The 19226-nt window shown below is 42.4% G+C and overlaps 1 protein-coding gene across 2 annotated transcripts in view; it reads left to right on the top strand.

Moving 5' to 3' along the window:
• Positions 1-19226, top strand: part of CFAP46 (cilia and flagella associated protein 46) — a 175088-nt gene that overhangs the window by 107844 nt on the left and 48018 nt on the right. For both annotated transcript variants that reach the window (XM_054035846.1, XM_054035847.1), the window contains 8 exons: positions 2330-2478; positions 3275-3373; positions 3679-3808; positions 4794-4940; positions 6448-6648; positions 14188-14294; positions 16919-17101; positions 17889-18024. In XM_054035846.1, the coding sequence (XP_053891821.1) occupies positions 2330-2478; positions 3275-3373; positions 3679-3808; positions 4794-4940; positions 6448-6648; positions 14188-14294; positions 16919-17101; positions 17889-18024 (1152 nt within the window). The remainder of the gene's footprint in view (positions 1-2329; positions 2479-3274; positions 3374-3678; positions 3809-4793; positions 4941-6447; positions 6649-14187; positions 14295-16918; positions 17102-17888; positions 18025-19226) is intronic.

Raw genomic sequence — 19226 nt, forward strand, 5'->3', positions numbered from 1 at the left:
TCCTAGTCTGGGGACTCTTGGAGGTCAATCAGTTTGCCATGGTAGATAAAGCAAAATGCATCAGCTATTGTTCCAGAGGGGGTCTCAATCCCCAGTCCCTAGGAGATGCTTTTGTCATCTCAAGGAAGAAGGGACTTCTCCGTGCATCTCCACCAACTCTGCTACTGTTAAAGATCCTCAACCAGGATCAGGTCAGGGTCATAGTGATTGCACCAACGTGGCCAAGACAAGTTTGGTATTCCTACCTAATCCGACTAACCTCTTGCCCTCAATGGAGACTTACGATCACTTCTCTCCTCCTGACTCAGGATACCAGTTGAACACTTCACTGCAGCCTGCATGTTCTGAGGCTCCAACCATGGTTCCTCAATAATCTAGGAATAGAAGAGGTATCCTGTTCATCAGAGGTACAACACATTTTATTAAATAGTAGAAAAGAATCTACAAGAAATACTTATCTCCAGAAATGGAAGCAGTCATCAGATTTCACCTGTTCTTTCCCCCCTTCTCAGAGTATTGGATAACCAGTTGGAATCGGAAACATTGTGTCTTTTCTGTGAACTCTATCGGGGAACCCTTAGAAGCAATAACAACCTTTCATTTACACACAGGTTGGTTTTTTTCTCACTCTTCATCACCAAGCCACGGTAAGATTCCTAAGAGGTTTGTCAAATCTCTTCCCACAAATCAGAGGCCCTGCTCTAGCTTGGACCAGAACATAGTCCTTAATTGCCTATGAGCCACCAGCTATATATTCTTTGTTAGATCTGTCTATGAAGATGGCTTTCTTGGTAGCTATAACTTCTGCCCAAAGGGCTGGAGAACTGGGGGCTTTAATGGGAAACACTCCCCCCCCCCCCCTTTACAGTATTCACCAGAGAGAAAGTGTCACTGCAGACCCATTCCAGATTTTTACCGAAGGCATCCTTGGAATTAATCAAACCATTCATCTCCCAGTTTTTTCCCCCAAAACCACGTCAGACTTGTCAAGAAACCATGTTCCATACCCTAGGTGGTTGGAGAACCTTAGCTTTTTACTTAGATAGGACCACAACTTTTAGAGGATCTCCTTGACTATTTGTCCCCATTGTGAACAGAAGTAAGGGTTTGGTTATTTCAAAACAGAGGTTATCAAAGTGGATCTCTGGATGTATTAAGATCTGTTATGACCAAGTTCAGCTTCAACCCCCTTCAAGAGTGATAGCACATTCCACTAGAGCGCTTTCTACTTCTGTATCCTGACATAAGGATGTATCCATTGCAGACTACTGTAAATTAGAAACATGGTCCTCTTGCATACCTTGTCTAGTCATTGTGCCATGGTGCCTGCTGCAAGATCAAATGCAGCTGTAGGCAGTGCAGTTCTCTCTTCTGTATTGGACTCTGCTCTGAACCTTGCACCTGCTTAGAGGGGGTATTGCTTGGGAACCACCTGAAGTGGTGCACCCACAGGCACACTACTCAAAGAAGATTCTTTAATGAACCAGAGCTATTAGACCCTGGGAGTGGGCCACCTGTTACCACTAGCATTTTGATGAAGAGGTTACTCACACTGTGCAGTAACTGGAATTCTTCAAGATGTGTGTCCCTTTGGCTGCTCCGCTACCCTCCCTCCTTCCCCTCTGCATCAGAGTCTCCTTTGTGAGACTTTGCAATGGAGGAGGAACTGAGGGCAGCTCGCCCACATAGCCCCATGTAGCCTCAGTGCGGGTCATGAAAATGTGTGGGCTGCTTGCCTAGGTCAAATGGGCACTGTTACCCGAAATCTCCAGTCAAAGACATGAGTTCACCTGAAGTTGAGCACTCACAGTGACACACATCTTGAAGAATTCCAGTTACTGCACAACATGAGTAACCTCTTCATCAAAATGCTAGTGGTAACGAGTGGTCCACTCTCAGTCCCTCTTTGTCTGCAGTTGGGTTCAGAGTTGCATTCAGTTACTGCTCTCTACAAATCTTTTTGACATCAGCTTTTTGTGGGGAGAGATAGGGAAGTTAGTGATTGTCTGCCAATTCCTTATCTAAGTGCTAACTATTTTCTTTAATACTCTTTTGTCTTTTAGAGCAGTAGCCAGTGCTCTGCACAGGAGCTGTAAGTGAGGTATTTCAGTGGCTCAAAACTTAGAATTGTAAAATTCTGATCTGTTGAGCATCAAAGACCGAAGATCCAATTAAGCATGTCTTAATACAGCCATATATATGTCTGGAGGATAAGATTTATGTTGGGATTTTTTGTTTAGCTTGTACAGTTGAAGAAAGAAGAGCTAATAGTTTAAATTAAAAATACCAACAATTGGTATAGTATTTATTATTTGTTTTTTATTTTTAGACTTACACTTTATATTTTATGGACCTTTTGGCTAAGGAGCTGCAGAAAATTTCTTGCAACCACTTTACTCTTCCCGTCTTTCAGCTGGCTGAGGTTATTGCTCATGATGTTGTGGAAAGTAAAAGTCTGTCTGATCTCTACCATCTTCGGTTTGTATAAGTTACTTGGTTTGGCTAAATGGAGATGTTTATGAAAAGCCATACCAGCCCCCTCCGTTTTGTACACTGATCCTCAATTACAATATGTAAACCATCCCTTTTATGATTTACATTGTTTTACCTTGTTCATCATTTTAAAATTGATTTGTCCTCTTTATTAACATACATAATATTTAACAATATTCAGTATGGTTTGTTTTTTTCTTTTCTGGCATGAAATCCAATAAGGGTACCTATATTATTAAGTGGTAAGTGTTCACAGGATTTGGCAAATCTCCCTCAAAATGAAAAGTGTTTGTAATTCTTTTAACACCGAAGAATTAGGAAACAACCTCACTTTTTTAAAAAAGAGACGTACCGGTTAAATAGTTTAACATAGTTTGAGGACAAACTTGCTTGCACCCCCACAATGTATTGAGCACTTGTGTCTTTTTCTCCTACTGCTGTACTCAGATTTGCATTCACAGTTGAAGCAACAATTCTCTTTTTAAGGGGTACATTTTCAGATGGCCAAAATTCTCAGCTCCCCACTTATTTTGTGTTTCTGTTAAGAGCATAAAATCTGTTAAGGATCTAACATGTTAGATGTTAAAAACTTTCTCAAAAATGTATTGAATTTTTTCCAGATTTAAACTTCACAGAATTCTGTTGTTATTGGCTATATTAGTCAAAATTACCAAAAAAGAATGGAAAGCATAAAAATACACTTTTTCAGAAAGTTTGTTTCTACCAGGCAATATTTTCATTTTTGTGATCATTATGCACACTAATCTTTTTATTTTCACAGAATCTCCCTGGTATGTTCAGATATAAAATTGAGTCAGGCATTCTCATATCACGAGAAAGCAGTTGGAGAAGTATACATTAATGAAGTGGAACAGGCAAAGTATGTGTTCTTATTGCAATGCACTTTGTGTAGCTTTTTTGTTTTCATAGAATCATAGGACTGGAAGGGACCTCAAGATATCATCTAGTCATCTGGTAACATGGAAACTATGCAGCGCATTATAAAGTTAGAATGATAATTTTATTTTTAAAACACCATCTTCTAGCACCACATTGTGTATGAAGCATTTCACACACATTTACAGAATTACTGTCATAAATCTGTGTAGTATAACATTTCAGATTAAAGATATTTTTAAACAATATTTTTAATTTCCTTCCCTCCCCCCTCCCACTACAATTTAGGTATAGACAAGAGATTGCATTAAAAAATGGAAAAAATGTGCAACCTAAGGAGGAGGAAAGAAATGGATTATCTAAATGTAGCAAATCACATAATAATGGATATAAGAACTCACTTACTGCAAAGGAAAAGGTTGTTTAATTCAATTCCACACATACTATATTGAGCAACGTTTCTATTTTCACTGTGTTTTTTGAGACAGATTATGATACATTATTGATTTCAATCAGTCACAGTTTTAAACTGTAGAAACCATATTTCTTGAACCTTAGCTGTTCTTTAAAATATATGCTACTTAGGTTCCTCTGACCTAGGTTATCAGCATGTGAGTTGAAGTTATTCATCATCAAGAACTGATGCAGAGCAAGAAAAACGGAAGCTGTATTCACTGTTGCTCTTTCCAGTATCTGGCAGTGATATTGTTTCTCTAATGCTAGCCCACCTCAACAGCAAAGATCGAGGAACAGGAAAAGGAGGTCCAGTCTCTAATATCACTCTTCTCTTCTTTCTTTTCCCTCCACTGACATCACTGGATACTCCCCCTGCAAGCAGCGCTGAAGAGATACATTCCAGCTCTAATTCTCCTCTCCCCTACTTTAGTCTTACAAGATAATTCCATGTTTTCTTGTTGCTTTCCTCCACTCTTTTCTTCGTTTGCATTTCATTCCTCTTTTTCCCCATATTACTTAATTATCTTCCTCTTGCCTCTCCCTCTGGTCCCACGAGTTCTTCCATCTTATTAATGACTTCCTCCTCCACCCGCTCTTTTAACTCTCACATAGTCTTCTCCTGTCTCTCTCTTAATTCTGGACAAAATAAGTCAACTCCTCCGATCTTAGTTTTGTTTCCGGACAGTACAGAAATTATTTTCACTACCCAAAAGTCAGTTACAGTATTGCATTTAGCTTATACATTTGTTATGCAAATTCTTTTTGTTTTCTGTGAAGTCCAAATGCCCCAGGAAACACGTTTTCTCCTATAGTTTAACTTCTAATTTCTAGGTTAATAGTCAGAGATGAATATGAGGTATAATATTAAGTCGGATTTTAAATATTAATTTGGATTCAATCTAGTTTTCTGAAATACTGTAGTAATTTAAAGTTTTATTATTTTTCAGATTTTGGAGTTAGATGCAGTAACTGGAAAAGGGCTGAGTGGACTTTCTTTCCCTTACTTGTGGATTGACAAAGCTGAAGTACTAATTCAGCTGGGCTTATATCAACCAGCAAGGTTACTTCTTTCAGAGGCACACAGTGCAACACAGGTAGATCAGAAATAATTCAAGTCTGTGAAAACAAAATTAGTAAAACAGGCAATAATGTTTAGCATGATTAAAATGTCACTTATGTTAATGGTAGTCAAAATGCAGAAACACTGTCCAAAGGCTGGAAAATTACCTCTCAGAGTTTACCTTGTAAAACTGAGAGTATATATCCTATACTTAAAGCTACAAAATCCTTAAAAGAACACTGAAGTTACTTTAAAAAATACTGCATCCATTAGAAGCCGAGGTCTTGTACTTGAACTTAAAAGAAACCCAAACATTTGAAAGTATGGAGATTCAGAGTTATGGCACCCAAACAAGGTTAACTCTTACCTTCTTGAGGCTGTCCTCACAGCTGAGAGGGGATAGGATGGAGCATGCCATGCACCCTGTGAAGTAGCGGCAGCAGCTGTGCATGCTCCTCTAGTAATACCGGAAGCAATGTATCAATTCAGGATCTGCTTGTTTAGCTATTCCACGGGAGTTCAATATTTGCTCTTGAGAGTTGTGACCTGCCCCTACTCATCTGTGTGTGTGATAACTCTGAAATCTAGTTATGGCAATGTGAAGTCAATATTGCTAATTGTTTCACTACTGGTCTTTATTAAAAAAACAACAACAACAACAACAAAACTTCCAGTTATGCAGGAATAGTGTGTGTGCAAGGGCCGGGGGGGGGGGGTGGCTTATAATTTTGGGCAGAGTTTAAGTACAGTGCCCTCACCAGTCTGATCCCTGCCAATTCAATATGTAAAGGATCTGCATGAAAGATATCTTTAAGTCCTGTCTTGTTAGATCCTGTTGCTCTCCAGTGTGCAGTGTGGCTTTCCTCATGAAGATCATGTTAATCTGTAATAGTTGTTCCTGCCCTTCATCATCATTTCAAATAAGTCTTTATATTTTAGACAAATACAAATATCAACTAATACTTTTAATTATATTTTAAACAAATATTTTTTCTTTTACATACAGCATGAATTTAGTATTGGGCAGTGAACAAAGTCCAGTGAAATGAAAAAATATCTTCTTATACCATAAAAGATACTGGGCCAGGTTCACAACTGGTATAAATCAGCGGGGCTTTATTGAAGTCAGTGAAGCAACGCTGATTGAGACCAGCTGAGGATATGGCCCATTGAAACTCTTCTCTGTGATCACATTTCTTCTGCCTCAGATACTGACAACAGAACGTATAATATCTAATAAAAGGGAAAAAGAGGATTTGTTTTACCAATGGTGTAGAAGAATCCACTTGGGGAGATAAAGGAAAATAGACAATAGTTTGGAAATAGAAAATATGCTTAAAATGAGCTGGCAAATTTTTGTAGTCTGAAAAAGCACTAGGAAGTAGCATGAATGCTAAAGAGCAAATTCTTCTGCCAGATACATGCACAAAACTGTCACTGATTTTGTGCTTCAGTGCCTATCCCAGTATTTGTCTCTAAATGTTAATAGGACAAGGTAGGATCTCTGCTTTTAAATATATCTGAAATGTTTTTTTCCCTAGGAAATTAATGACATACATGCTGTGTCAAGATGCTTGTACCTTCTTGCTGTACTAGCTAACCTGGAAAAGAACCATGGGCAAGCTAAGGCACTTCTTGAGAAGGCACAACTGATAGGAGGAAATGAACAGTTTTGGTACAATAGCACTCTGAGTCTCATACAGGCAGTTCTAGAGGAAGATAAGGAAGGAAAAGAGAGAGTGGTAAGAAAATAAAATGGATATTGTTCCCTTTCCCAGTACAGTATGTAGCTCTAAATTATATTTAAAAATTGTATTATATAGCCTTCTGACTTATGTAATAAATATAATAATATTTAGTGCATATAAAATTGCTGTTCTCTAAGGGTATGTCTACACTGCAGTTTAACACCCATGGCTGGCCTCTGTCAGCTGACTCAGGCTCCGAGGGGTTGGGCTATGGGGTTGTTTAATTTCAATGTACATGTTCAAGCTCAGCTCCAGCCTGAGCCTAAATATCTACACTGCATTTAACCAGCCTCGTAGCCCAAGTCCGGTGAGCCCACCTCAGCTGACACAGGCCAGCCATGTGTGTTCAATTGCGGTGTAGTCATACACTGATACACATTCTTCACACTTCCGATACATCTCCTTTTACTGACAGGTGATATTTAGTGGTTTTAGCAGAAGATAAGCTTACAGCTTGTGCACTGGAAATATTGTATCTTTTCAACTAAATAGCAACAGTTATAATCTAGCATGAATAACTTATTCGCCTGATTTTCATACTTAGAAATCCTGTGCAGTAGAAATCATATAAGAGAGAAAAAAGAAAGGTTAGGTAGAAGGAAGGTGTTTTACTTACATGTCAAAAGTACTAACAATACCAGTGAGTTACAGTTAGACAAAGTATTTTGTATACATCCATTTTCAAAATATAACAAGTTGCAATTGCAATTTCAGGAGTCCATTTTCTTTTCTATATGAGGCATGTGACTAATTACATTAACTTAAATAGAAGTTCACCTAGTTCATGAAATGGAAGTCGTATCCCTAAATCTCAGGAAGTACTTTGTTTTGTGATTTTTTTTTTAAATCCAGGAAGGCATGTATTACAATGCATACAGTACTTAGTTAATGCTTTAAAAAATCCGTTTACTATTTAACCCTCTGCACATGAGCTACAATTTCATGAAGTTAAATGCTAGGCAGAAATAATTTGGTCTTTGAGTCAAGAGCTTCTAGTCATTGACATTTAGGGGATAATGTTTTAAATAATATTGGTTTTCTGTTCATGAGAAACTGAAAAAAATCTTTGTAAGAGAAAAAGTCTCCCTGATACTTCTGTATGCTTAGTTACATGCTAACTGATTAAAAATTGAACAGTTCTTCAAATTGTTCCATAATAGTTTTTGTCAGGTTGCAAAGTGCTACATTTTGGTGCCTCTAATCATGTTAAGTTATATTAAGGCTTGTCTATACAGGAAACTGTTCCAGAATAGTTCTTGATTAACTCCATGTGGGTATGTCTACACTACGAAATTAGTTCGAATTTATAGAAGCCGGTTTTATTGAAATCGGTTGTATACAGCCGATTGTGTATGTCCACACAATAAAATGCTCTAGGTGCTCTAGTCGGCAGACCGCGTCCACAGTACGAGGCTAGCGTCGACTTCCGGAGCATTGCACTATGGGTAGCTATCCCACAGCTATCCCACAGTTCCCGCAGTCTCCGCCGCCCCTTGGAATTCTGGGTTGAGATCCCAATGCCCGGATGATGCAAAACAGTGTCGCGGGCGGTTCTGGGTACATGTCGTCAGGCCCCTCCCTCCCCCGTCACAGCAACGGCAGACAATAGATTCGCGCCCTTTTATCTGGGTTAGTTACCTGGGTTACCTGTGCAGACAACATGGAGCCCGCTCAGCACAGCTGAGCTCACCGTCACCATATATCCTCTTGGTGCCGGCAGACGTGGGACTGCATTGCTACACAGCAGCAGCTGCTAACTGCCTTTTGGCGGTAGACGGTGCAGTAGACTGGTAGCCTTCATCGGCGATCTGGGTGCTGGCAGCCGTGGGGCTTGCCTTTTGGCAGTAAATGGTGTATTATGACTGTTAGCCGGCCTATTACAAGTCGGGTCATCGCACATTAGCAGAGTCTTCCCTGAGCAGCAGCTCGTGCAATAGGCCTGAAGACCATCGTCATACACCGCCCCGTATTTGCTGCCAAGCACCCAGAAAGATGCCGAGGGCTATCAGTCACGCTGCACCGTCGTCTTAAGATGTAAAAAATAGATTTTCTCTGTATTCATTTGCTTCCCCCTCCCTCCGTCAAATCAACGGCCTGCTAAACCCAGGGTTTTCAGTTTAATCTTTGGGGGGGACCAGTCTGTGACAGTTGTTTGTGTCTCTCCCTGATGCACAGCCACCGTTCTTTATTTTAATTCCCTGTGCCTGTACGCCATGTCGTCACTCGGCCCCCCTCCCTCCTTCCCCTAGGCCGTCAGATACTACGTTTGCGCCACAGCTCGAGCCGCGAAGCGGTTCACGCCTTTTCTTTGAATTCTGGGTTGAGATCCCAATGCCCGGATGATGCAAAACAGTGTCGCGGGCGGTTCTGGGTACATGTCGTCAGGCCCCTCCCTCCCCCGTCACAGCAACGGCAGACAATAGATTCGCGCCTTTTTACCTGGGTTACCTGGGTTACCTGTGCAGACAACATGGAGCCCGCTCAGCACAGCTGAGCTCACCGTCACCATATGTCCTCTGGGTGCCGGCAGACGTGGGACTGCATTGCTACACAGCAGCAGCTGCTAACTGCCTTTTGGCAGTAGACGGTGTAGCATGAGTGATAGCCGTGGGGCTGGCAGCCGTAGGGCTGCATTGCACCAGCCCCTTCCAGGCGATGGTATATTATGACTGGTACCCGTCGTCGTCGTACTGGAGTGGCTGTCAATCATGGCCACCTGGGCAGACATGCTACTGTCTCGATGATGACGGTTACCAGTCATAATGTACTATTTTCTGCCAATTGCCCAATATTGTCTGCTAAGCACCCAGAAGAGGCCGAGGGCGATGCTGGGTGCTGGCGGACGTGGGGCTGGCAGACATGGGGCTGCATTGCTACACAGCAGCAGCCCCTTGCCTTTTGGCAGATGATGGTATATTATGATTGGTACCCATCATCATCATACTGGTATGGCTGTCACTCATGCTGCAGCGTCGGCTGCCACCTTAAGATGTAAAAAATAGATTTATTCTGTGTTCATTTGCTTCCCCTTCCTCCGTGAAATCAACGGCCTGCTAAGCCCAGGGTTTCCAGTTTAATCTTTGGGGGGACCATTCTGTGTGACAGTTGTTTGTGTTTCTCCCTGTTCCTGTACCTGTACGCCATGTCGTCACTTGGCCCTCCCTCCCTCCCTCCCTCCCTCCCGCCCTCCTTCTCCTGGTCCATCAGATACTACTTTCGCGCCTTTTTTCTGACCAGGCGCCATAGCTAGCACTGGGATCATGGAGCCCGCTCAGATCACCGCGGCAATTATGAGCACTATGAACACCACGCGCATTGTCCTGGAGTATATGCAGAGCCAGAACATGCCAAGGCGAAACCCGGACCAGGCGAGGAGGCGATTGCAGCACGGCGACGAGAGTGATGAGGAAATTGACATGGCCATAGACCTCTCACAAGGCACAGGCCCCAGCAATGTGGAAATCATGGTGTCACTGGGGCAGGTTGATACCGTGGAACGCCGATTCTGGGCCCGGGAAACAAGCACAGACTGGTGGGATCGCATCGTGCTGCAGGTATGGGACGATTCCCAGTGGCTGCGAAACTTTCGCATGCGTAAGGCCACTTTCATGGAACTTTGTGACTTGCTTTCCCCTGCCCTGAAGCGCCAGAATACCAAGATGAGAGCAGCCCTCACAGTTGAGAAGCGAGTGGCGATAGCCCTGTGGAAGCTTGCAACGCCAGACAGCTACCGGTCAGTCGGGAATCAATTTGGAGTGGGCAAATCTACGGTGGGGGCTGCTGTGATCCAATTTGCCAGGGCAATGAAAGACCTGGTGATAGCAAGGGTAGTGACTCTGGGCAACGTGCAGTCAATAGTGGATGGTTTTGCTGAAATGGGATTCCCAAACTGTGGCGGGGCCATAGACGGAACCCATATCCCTATCTTGTCACCGGAGCACCAAGCCACCGACTACGTAAACCGCAAGGGGTACTTTTCAATGCTGCTGCAAGCCCTGGTGGATCACAAGGGACGTTTCACCAACATCAACGTGGGATGGCCGGGAAAGGTACATGATGCTCGCGTCTTCAGGAACTCTGCTCTGTTTCGAAAGCTGGAGGAAGGGACTTTCTTCCCGGACCAGAAAGTGACCATTGGGGATGTTGAAATGCCTATCGTGATCCTTGGGGACCCAGCCTACCCCTTAATGCCATGGCTCATGAAGCCGTACACAGGCAGCCTGGACAGGAGTCAGGACCTGTTCAACTACAGGCTGAGCAAGTGCCGAATGGTGGTGGAATGTGCATTTGGACGTTTAAAAGCGCGCTGGCGCAGCTTACTGACTCGCTCAGACCTCAGCGAAAAGAATATCCCTATTGTTATTGCTGCTTGCTGTGCGCTCCACAATATCTGTGAGAGTAAGGGGGAGACCTTTATGGCGGGGTGGGAGGTTGAGGCAACTCGCCTGGCCGCTGATTACGCGCAGCCAGACACCAGGGCGGTTAGAGGAGCACAGCAGGGCGCGGTGCGCATCAGAGAAGCTTTGAAAACGAGTTTTGTGACTGGCCAGGCTACTGTGTGAAACTTCTGTTTGTTTCTCCTTGATGAACCCTCCAACCCCCCCCCCCGACCCGGTTCACTCTACTTCCCTGTAAACCAACCACCCCACCCCACCCTCCCCTCCCCCTTGCAGAGGCAATAAAGTCATTGTTTTTTCACATTCATGCATTCTTTATTAGTTCCTTACAGAGGTAGGGGGATAATTGCCAAGGTAGCCTGGGATGGGTGGGGGAGGAGGGATGGAAAAGGACACACTGCATTTTAAAACTTTAACTCTTATTGAAGGCCAGCCTTCTGATGCTTTGGCGATCATCTGGGGTGGAGTGACTGGGTGGACGGAGGCCCCCCCACCGTGTTCTTGGGCGTCTGGGTGAGGAGGCTATGGAACTTGGGGAGGAGGGCTGTTGGTTACACAGGGGCTGTAGCGGCGGTCTCTGCTCCTGCTGCCTTTCCTGCAACTCAACCATACGCTCGAGCATATCACTTTGATGCTCCAGCAGACGGAGCATTGCCTCTTGCCGTCTGTCTGCAAGCTGACGCCACCTATCGTCTTCAGCCCGCCACTTGCTCTGTTCTTCCCGCGATTCAGCCCGCCACCTCTCCTCTCGTTCATATTGGGCTTTTCTCATCTCCGTCATTGACTGCCTCCACGCATTCTGCTGTGCTCTATCAGCCTGGGCGGACATCTGCAGCTCCGTGAACATCTCGTCCCTCGTCTTACGTTTTCTCTTTCTAATGTTCACGAGCCTCTGCGAAGGAGAAACATTTGCAGCTGGTGGAGGAGAAGGGAGAGGTGGTTAAAAAGGACACATTTTAGGGAACAATGGGTACACTCTTTCATTACAAGGTCGCATATTTCGGCTTGCAGGCAGCCATCGTAGGCCACAGTGTTTTGGCTTTTTTAACCTTCTTAACATGCGGGAAAGGTTGCAAACAGCAGCGCATTTCCCATATCAAGGATGAATTGGGTTGTCCATTTAAAATGGGGTTTCAATGTAAAAGGAGGGGGCTGCGGTTTCCCGGTTAACATGCGGCACAAACACAAGTAAACCACCCCCCCCCACACACACACACACGATTCTCTGGGATGATCACTTCACCCCTCCCCCCCACCGCGTGGTTAACAGCGGGGAACATTTCTGGTCAGAAGAGCAGGAACGGGCGCCTCTGAATGTCCCCCTTAATAAAATCACCCCATTTCAACCAGGAGAGCTTTCTGGAGATGTCCCTGGAGGATTTCCGCCCCATCCCCATACACGTTAACAGACTTGCTTGCTTTTTTTTTGTAATGTTTACAAATATTTACAAAGTTACACTCACCAGAGGTCTCCTGTGTGCCCTGAGGGTCTTGGGTGAGTTCGGGGGTTACTGGTTCCAGGTCCAGGGTCACAAACATATCCTGGCTGTTGGGGAAACCGGTTTCTCCGCTTCCTTGCTGCTGTGAGCTACCTACAGTACCTCCATCGTCATCTTCCTCGTTCCCCGAACCGTCTTCCCTGTGTGTTTCTCCAGTGAGAGAGTCATAGCACACGGTTGGGGTAGTGGTGGCTGCACCCCCTAGGATCGCATGCAGCTCCGCGTAGTAGCGGCAAGTTTGCGGCTCTGCCCCGGACCTTCCGTTTGCTTCTCTGGCTTTGTGGTAGGCTTGCCTTAGCTCCTTAATTTTCACGCGGCACTGCTGTGTGTCCCTGTTATGGCCTCGGTCCTTCATGGCCTTGGAGATCTTTTCTAATACTTTTCCATTTCTTTTACTGCTACGGAGTTCAGCTATCACTGCTTCATCTCCCCATATGGCGAGCAGATCTCGTACCTCCCGTTCGGTCCATGCTGGAGCTCTTTTGCGATCCTGGGAGGACTCCATGACGGTTACCTGTGCTGATGAGCTCTGCGTGGTCACCTGTGCTCTCCACGCTGGGCAAACAGGAAATGAAATTCAAACCTTCGCGGGTCTTTTCCTGTCTACCTGGTCAGTGCATCTGAGTTGAGAGCGCTGTCCAGAGCGGTCACAATGAAGCACTGTGGGATAGCTCCCGGAGGCCAATAACATCGAATTCCGTCCACACTACCCCAATTCCGACCCGCAAAGGCCGGTTTTATCGCTAATCCCCTCGTCGGAGGTGGTGTAAAGAAACCGGTTTAAAGGGCCCTTTAATTCGAAAGAAAGGGCCTCGTTGTGTGGACGTGTCCAGGCTTAATTCGGTTTAACGCTGCTAAAGTCGACCTAAACCCGTAGTGTAGACCAGGCCATGTGTGGATGCTCTTATTCTGGAATAAGAGTGCTGTATTCTGGGGAAAGAGTGTCCACACATGGAGCTAATTAGGAATAGTTAATCAGCTTTAAATTCACACCCTATCTAAGGGTACGGGCGACCGATCTATCAGGGATCGATAGATCGCGTCTCGTCTAGACGCGATATATCCATCCCTGAACGCACTCCCATCGACTCCGGAACTCCACCAGGGCGAGCGGCGGTAGCGAAGTCGATGGGGGAGCCGTGGCCGTCGATCCCGCCCCGGGAGGATGGGAGGTAAGTCAAAATAAGATACGTCAACTTCAGCTACGCTATTCCCGTAGCTGAAGTTGCGTATCTTACATTGACACACACACACACACACCCCAGTGTAGACCAGGCCTAATTCTGGATTTACTGCCATGTGTAGACAAGTCTTCACTCTGCAAGTAGTCTTATTTAACCCAGTGTGGCTAGTGGTAGAGTAATGTGCTACTCAGTGAGCATAAGGGCATCAGAAGCTGTCCCTATATGAATATTTGTAGAATAATTAAATCAGTATAGTTAATTAAATTTTGTCCTGTCTATACTGTTACTTTTTAAAATTCTGAGCAAATTGTACAAGATAAGCTTGATAATCTTGGAGAACATTAGGAAAAAATAACAAAGTTTTTCTTCTCAATTGTGTGTTCTAAAATAATGGTTAACATTGTATATAGAAATATAAAAAGACAGTTACATAAATTATAATGTTATCTGCAGGCATGCAAAATTCTGCAAAAAACTGTAAAGGTGTTCAGATCTACATTAGAGGAGAGACCTAACAGAAAGTCTGAACTGGGTTTTATAATTGCATCCCTTGAAGCCAGGTAACTTTTTATATAGTAATATATATATGCATTATGTCTGTAGTATTTGTTTTTTGGGGGATATGCTACTAGCAATATGTGTTATGTTTAGTAAAGAAGCTTCTTTACTTTAGATGTAAATTTTAAAATTATAAAGTTGTTTCCCTTTGCTATGGACATTCTGTTATCAGAGTTTTTTATACAATTTACTATTCCCTGAGTGTATTTGTCATATTTATTTTGTCCAGCTACTACTTTGTAACTATATAGTGTTTTTCCTCCAAGAACCTAAAAACATCTTAAAGATACTGTCTCAGTACATCATGTTACATTTTTTTATACAGATTGGTTAATATTTCTGGTAGAAACAGAATTCATGAGTCCTGACACCCAATGTCGTGATCTAATCAGTAGGCCTTGCTTCTTTCCTTCTGCCAGTTTTGGCATTTAAATTATTATATATGAGTCACAGGTGTGTGTTTTTTGTAGACGTCAGTGTGCTGTTTAACAAGCATGTGCCACAAAGTGTTATGGTAGCCACAAGCCATCAAACAATGATACTCACAAGACTCACAGTCTAGAATTTTTCCTCTGAGGAAAGTTGTCAGTCTGAGAGAACATTTTTTTAATAAAGGCAAATTTCAAAACTCATCCTCTGATTGGAATGAAGGTCTGAGTTCTTAGTTTAATGATGCCGTTTTCCTCATTGGGAAGCAAATAACAGTTTACATTGTGGGTTTGATTACTGTCCCTTCTCAAATTCTCCATGGCAATGCTGGTCTAGTCTAGCTGAGGATCTAGCCCAGAACATTTGTGTAAGAAATAACCTATTTATGACTTTCAGATAGGAATATGGATGTCATTTATCATTCAACCCAACTTTACTTTGATATTTTCTATGTATGCTTAAGAGTGTTTTCTTCTGATGGTGTTAATCTTTAACGCCTAATTCTCCTTTCCTAATTTTGTATATTGCATGTAGCCCCGTTAAGTGTTAAAATCTATGTATGTCTATACAGCAGCTGGACGCATGCTTCCCAGTGCTGGTAGACAGATATGCATTAGCTCTGTTTAAGCTAGTAGATTGAAATAGCAGTGCAGCTGCAGCAGCCCGGGCAGTGGCTCAGGCTAACACCCAAGTACAAGCCTGCATACCCCCTGAGGTAGCTAGACATTCAGTTTTACTGCTATTTTGAGTGTGCTAGTTCGAGCAGAGCTAGCATGTCCATCTATGAGAACTGGAATGCACCCTCCCAATTGCTGTGTAGACATACCCTTGTGAATCTTACGTTTTTATATCGTTTGCCCTACCTGCCTGAGGCAGGTATAATATAATATAATTAATTAATTAATTAATACATAATATAGTTTCTTAGGACTACCTTTGGAGTGTGCTACCGAGCACTATAATCTAACCTAAGTTAGAGGGATCCAGGAAGAAGCCCTTTGCCCTGTGAATTTAAACCCTAGCAGAATGTACATCTACATTTGAGCTGGGAGGTATGATTCCCTGCTCACATAGATGTACCCGCGCTAGTTCTGCTAGAGCAGGCATGCTAAAAATAGCAGCAGCTCAGGCTAAGCACCCAAATAGAAACCCATCTGGACACCCTGGGAACATACACTGGATACTAGCTTGAGCTGATGCCCATGCTACTACCCAGGCTACACTGCTATTTTTAGTGCACTAGCAGAGTTTGTCTACCTAAGCTGGGATTCACATCTCCCAACTCAAATGTAGACATACCCTAAGGGTTAATTTGGTGATAGTGAAACCCATATTTATTTTACCCTCTGTTATATATTTTAAATCATGTTACTTGAAAGGTGTTATTTGAGATGTTAAAATATGAATTTGGGTGGGTAGGAAAAGGAGGGATGTCCATAATATTCAGATCAATAACATTTTTTCCAAAGTCCAGTAGCATTGGGATTATATGGGCAAGCTATAATGGACCTATTATCTGGGTCCTTTTCTTACTTGATTTTTTTCAACTAAGAAGATACATACATCTATCAGCAAAGCCATCCCTTGGGTGGGGCGAATCGGGGCGACCGCTCAGGGCCCTGTGCTTTGCAGGCCCTGCTGGCCGGCATGATTGGCTGGCGCGGTCAGTCCCGGAAGAGACGAATCCATCACTTCCGCCCTGGGCCCCGCGCCCCCCTAGAGATGGCCCTGTCTATCAGACTAAGGGCTATCTCTTTCCAATTTACTGCTCATATATAGTTGTCTCCTTTTTCTTATAATTACAATTTCACTCCAGTAGTTTTTATTTTAGCTGAATATGGACTTCTCAATTTAGCTATCTTTTAAATGACTGCTTAGACCTAGGTAAATGTATTAAATGAATATGCATCTAATAATTGGCACCATGGCATCACACAGATGATGTTGAAACCTTGTTTCTGAAAGCCATGCTTTGTGTATTCTATTTTAAAACTACATCTAATTGTTAGAGCATATTAAGATTATATAAAGAATTAGAAGGGTTCCTCCTCCAGATCTATTACAGACAGAAAAATAGAAAGGGAGGCAGAAAGAAAAATAATACAGCAGTTTTTGGACACAAATATGAGGTTGATACTTAAGTTGTTTCTCACAATTCTTAACCCCATACTAGCATATATTCTATTATTCTCCATAGGAGAACACTTATTCAAATAAAATATGCCCAAAATTTCATGAAGGTTAAAGCTGAGTCCTCTCAGTTATCAAGTATGCTACAGGAACTATATGATGAATTAATTAAAATTGAGGAGGACTTCCTTCGTTATGGATATAAAGATCACAGTGCTGAGATCCTGCTGGAACGTGCAAATATTCACAGGTAAACTTACAAATTTGCTGGAAATGTTTATTACACCTTAGTTAAAAAAATCTTCAGGTGTCTGATTTAGAGTAAGATTTCAGCTGTCTGGGAAAAAAGTACATGAGGGTTAATAATATCACCTACTTCTATATCCTGATTTTGGATTCACATTGTCATTCTTGATGGCATATATCAACAAGTGTTCTGTAAAATCAAGGATTTACTGTTCCTATGCCTGTAGCAGCTGTTCTCACAAGATTTATGATTATCTGCACTACCTTTGAGGTCAGAATAAAGCACCAAGGATTCTTTCTATTTTAGGGCCATTTGATTGCTGAACCAACCCTTGTCATAAGTTAAAGTAGCCACAGGATTCCTTTAATTTATGTCTCTTGAACAATTCCCTAGGGGCTCTTGTTATGGCTAGAGATTGCCAGAGCACAGTGTACTCCAACTTCCAGCTTTTCCCAGGACACCCCTATTCAGAGACTGGGAGAATGGGAAGCGTAAAGCCAGCTATGCTAGTCTTATGCCATTGGGGCATACCTTCTGGCAGAAGACTCTCCACCTATCCATTTAGGGCATATTTAAGTCCTCTTTATGTTGCTGTACAGTGCAGAGGGGACTTAACTTGGTCCAAGAATCAGGCCTTTAAAAAATTAATGCTTAAATATTTACTTTTTGTATTTGAGTCTTAAACAATATACACAAACAATGCAAGTTAGTTCTTCATTGAGCATTTTGAATATTTATAGCATTATAGAAGTGATAATATTTTATACTACTACTCTGTGCTTTTTTACAGAACAATTGCAACACATACAGAAGATGAAGAAGAAAAACATAGTCGCTATCTAGATGCGTACAAGTTAGCTCAGAGAGCAGTATCTGAAGAAGAAGAAGTGTTTAACAATATCTGGAGCTTGCTTCCAGTTCACGAGGTAAATGGGTAAATACTTTTACTGTATGCAAGATTTGTTCAATTAGGATTATTATTAATTGTATTACAGCAGTTCCTACAATCCCCATCTGAGATCGTGTCCCATTGTGGCAGGCAAGGTACAAGGTGAGAGACAATCTCTGCCCAAAGGAGTTTAGATTCTATATAGACAAGACATAAAAAAGACAGAAGGGAAAATGGAGACCCAGAGGGATGAGATGATTTGTCTAAAGTCACACAGGAGGCCATTGGCAGAGCTCGGAATTGAATTTAGGTCTCCATAGTCCCAGTCCAGTGCCCTGTCCACTAAGCACCATTGCCAATCCTGTTTACTGAATCATGTTGTAAATATTTTTACACCAATAGCATTCTTTGTAAAATTTGACAAAAAATTAGATACTAGAATTGCAAATATATTCTTTCTTTTGAAATAAGCTAATTTCCCACTCATTTTTTCAGCATTTAATTCCAATATTTATCCAGATACTAAAGAAATCAATCAAAAACAGAACTACCTGAATTTGACATTATTCTCATAAACATTCACTATAAATCCATCATAAATTTGAAACCCTGCATAATAAAGTACAGCAAACTTGAGGAAGAAAAAGCAAATTAGGAATGCCAACTAATAGAAATTCTAAAAGATAAACTATGGTTTCACTCAAACCTTACAAAAGAAAAAATATGACATTACGATGAAAAATCATCATAACTCAGATTAAAAAAAACTATAAGGAATTTGTATTGACCGTTTTTGATCAGGCTGTAAACCAGTTCACCAGAGTTCAATAAATGATTTGTCAGATAATGAAAATAAAAAAAATACCTCAGGATAAATTTGTCGCAAAATTTAAAAGACTTATTTTATTTCATGCTTCATATAATGCAGAAAAGAAAAAATTCCCATATAAAATTGAATTTTCCATTTATCCCAAATATTCTAAATATTATGGGCCAGATTCTCCAGCCCACTCTGCTTCCTTTGTGCCACTTGAGTAGCAAAGTCTGAGCAGGGGCTAGCCATAACTACCAGCTAGAAATACATGCTAACGGGCATGGAGCAGGCATAACTAGTTCCTACACCTCCCTCCCTGCAGCCTCCAGTGCAGGCCAGGAATCCCAGCTAGCAGATCTTTGGGGTCTACTTACAGCTGCCAAAAGTTAGAGTGGTCCCCAGGCTGTTGTAACCTTCACTGGGCA

This window comes from Malaclemys terrapin, chromosome 7 (genome assembly GCF_027887155.1).
Source record: "Malaclemys terrapin pileata isolate rMalTer1 chromosome 7, rMalTer1.hap1, whole genome shotgun sequence".
In the NCBI taxonomy this organism is placed as follows: Eukaryota; Metazoa; Chordata; order Testudines; family Emydidae; genus Malaclemys; species Malaclemys terrapin.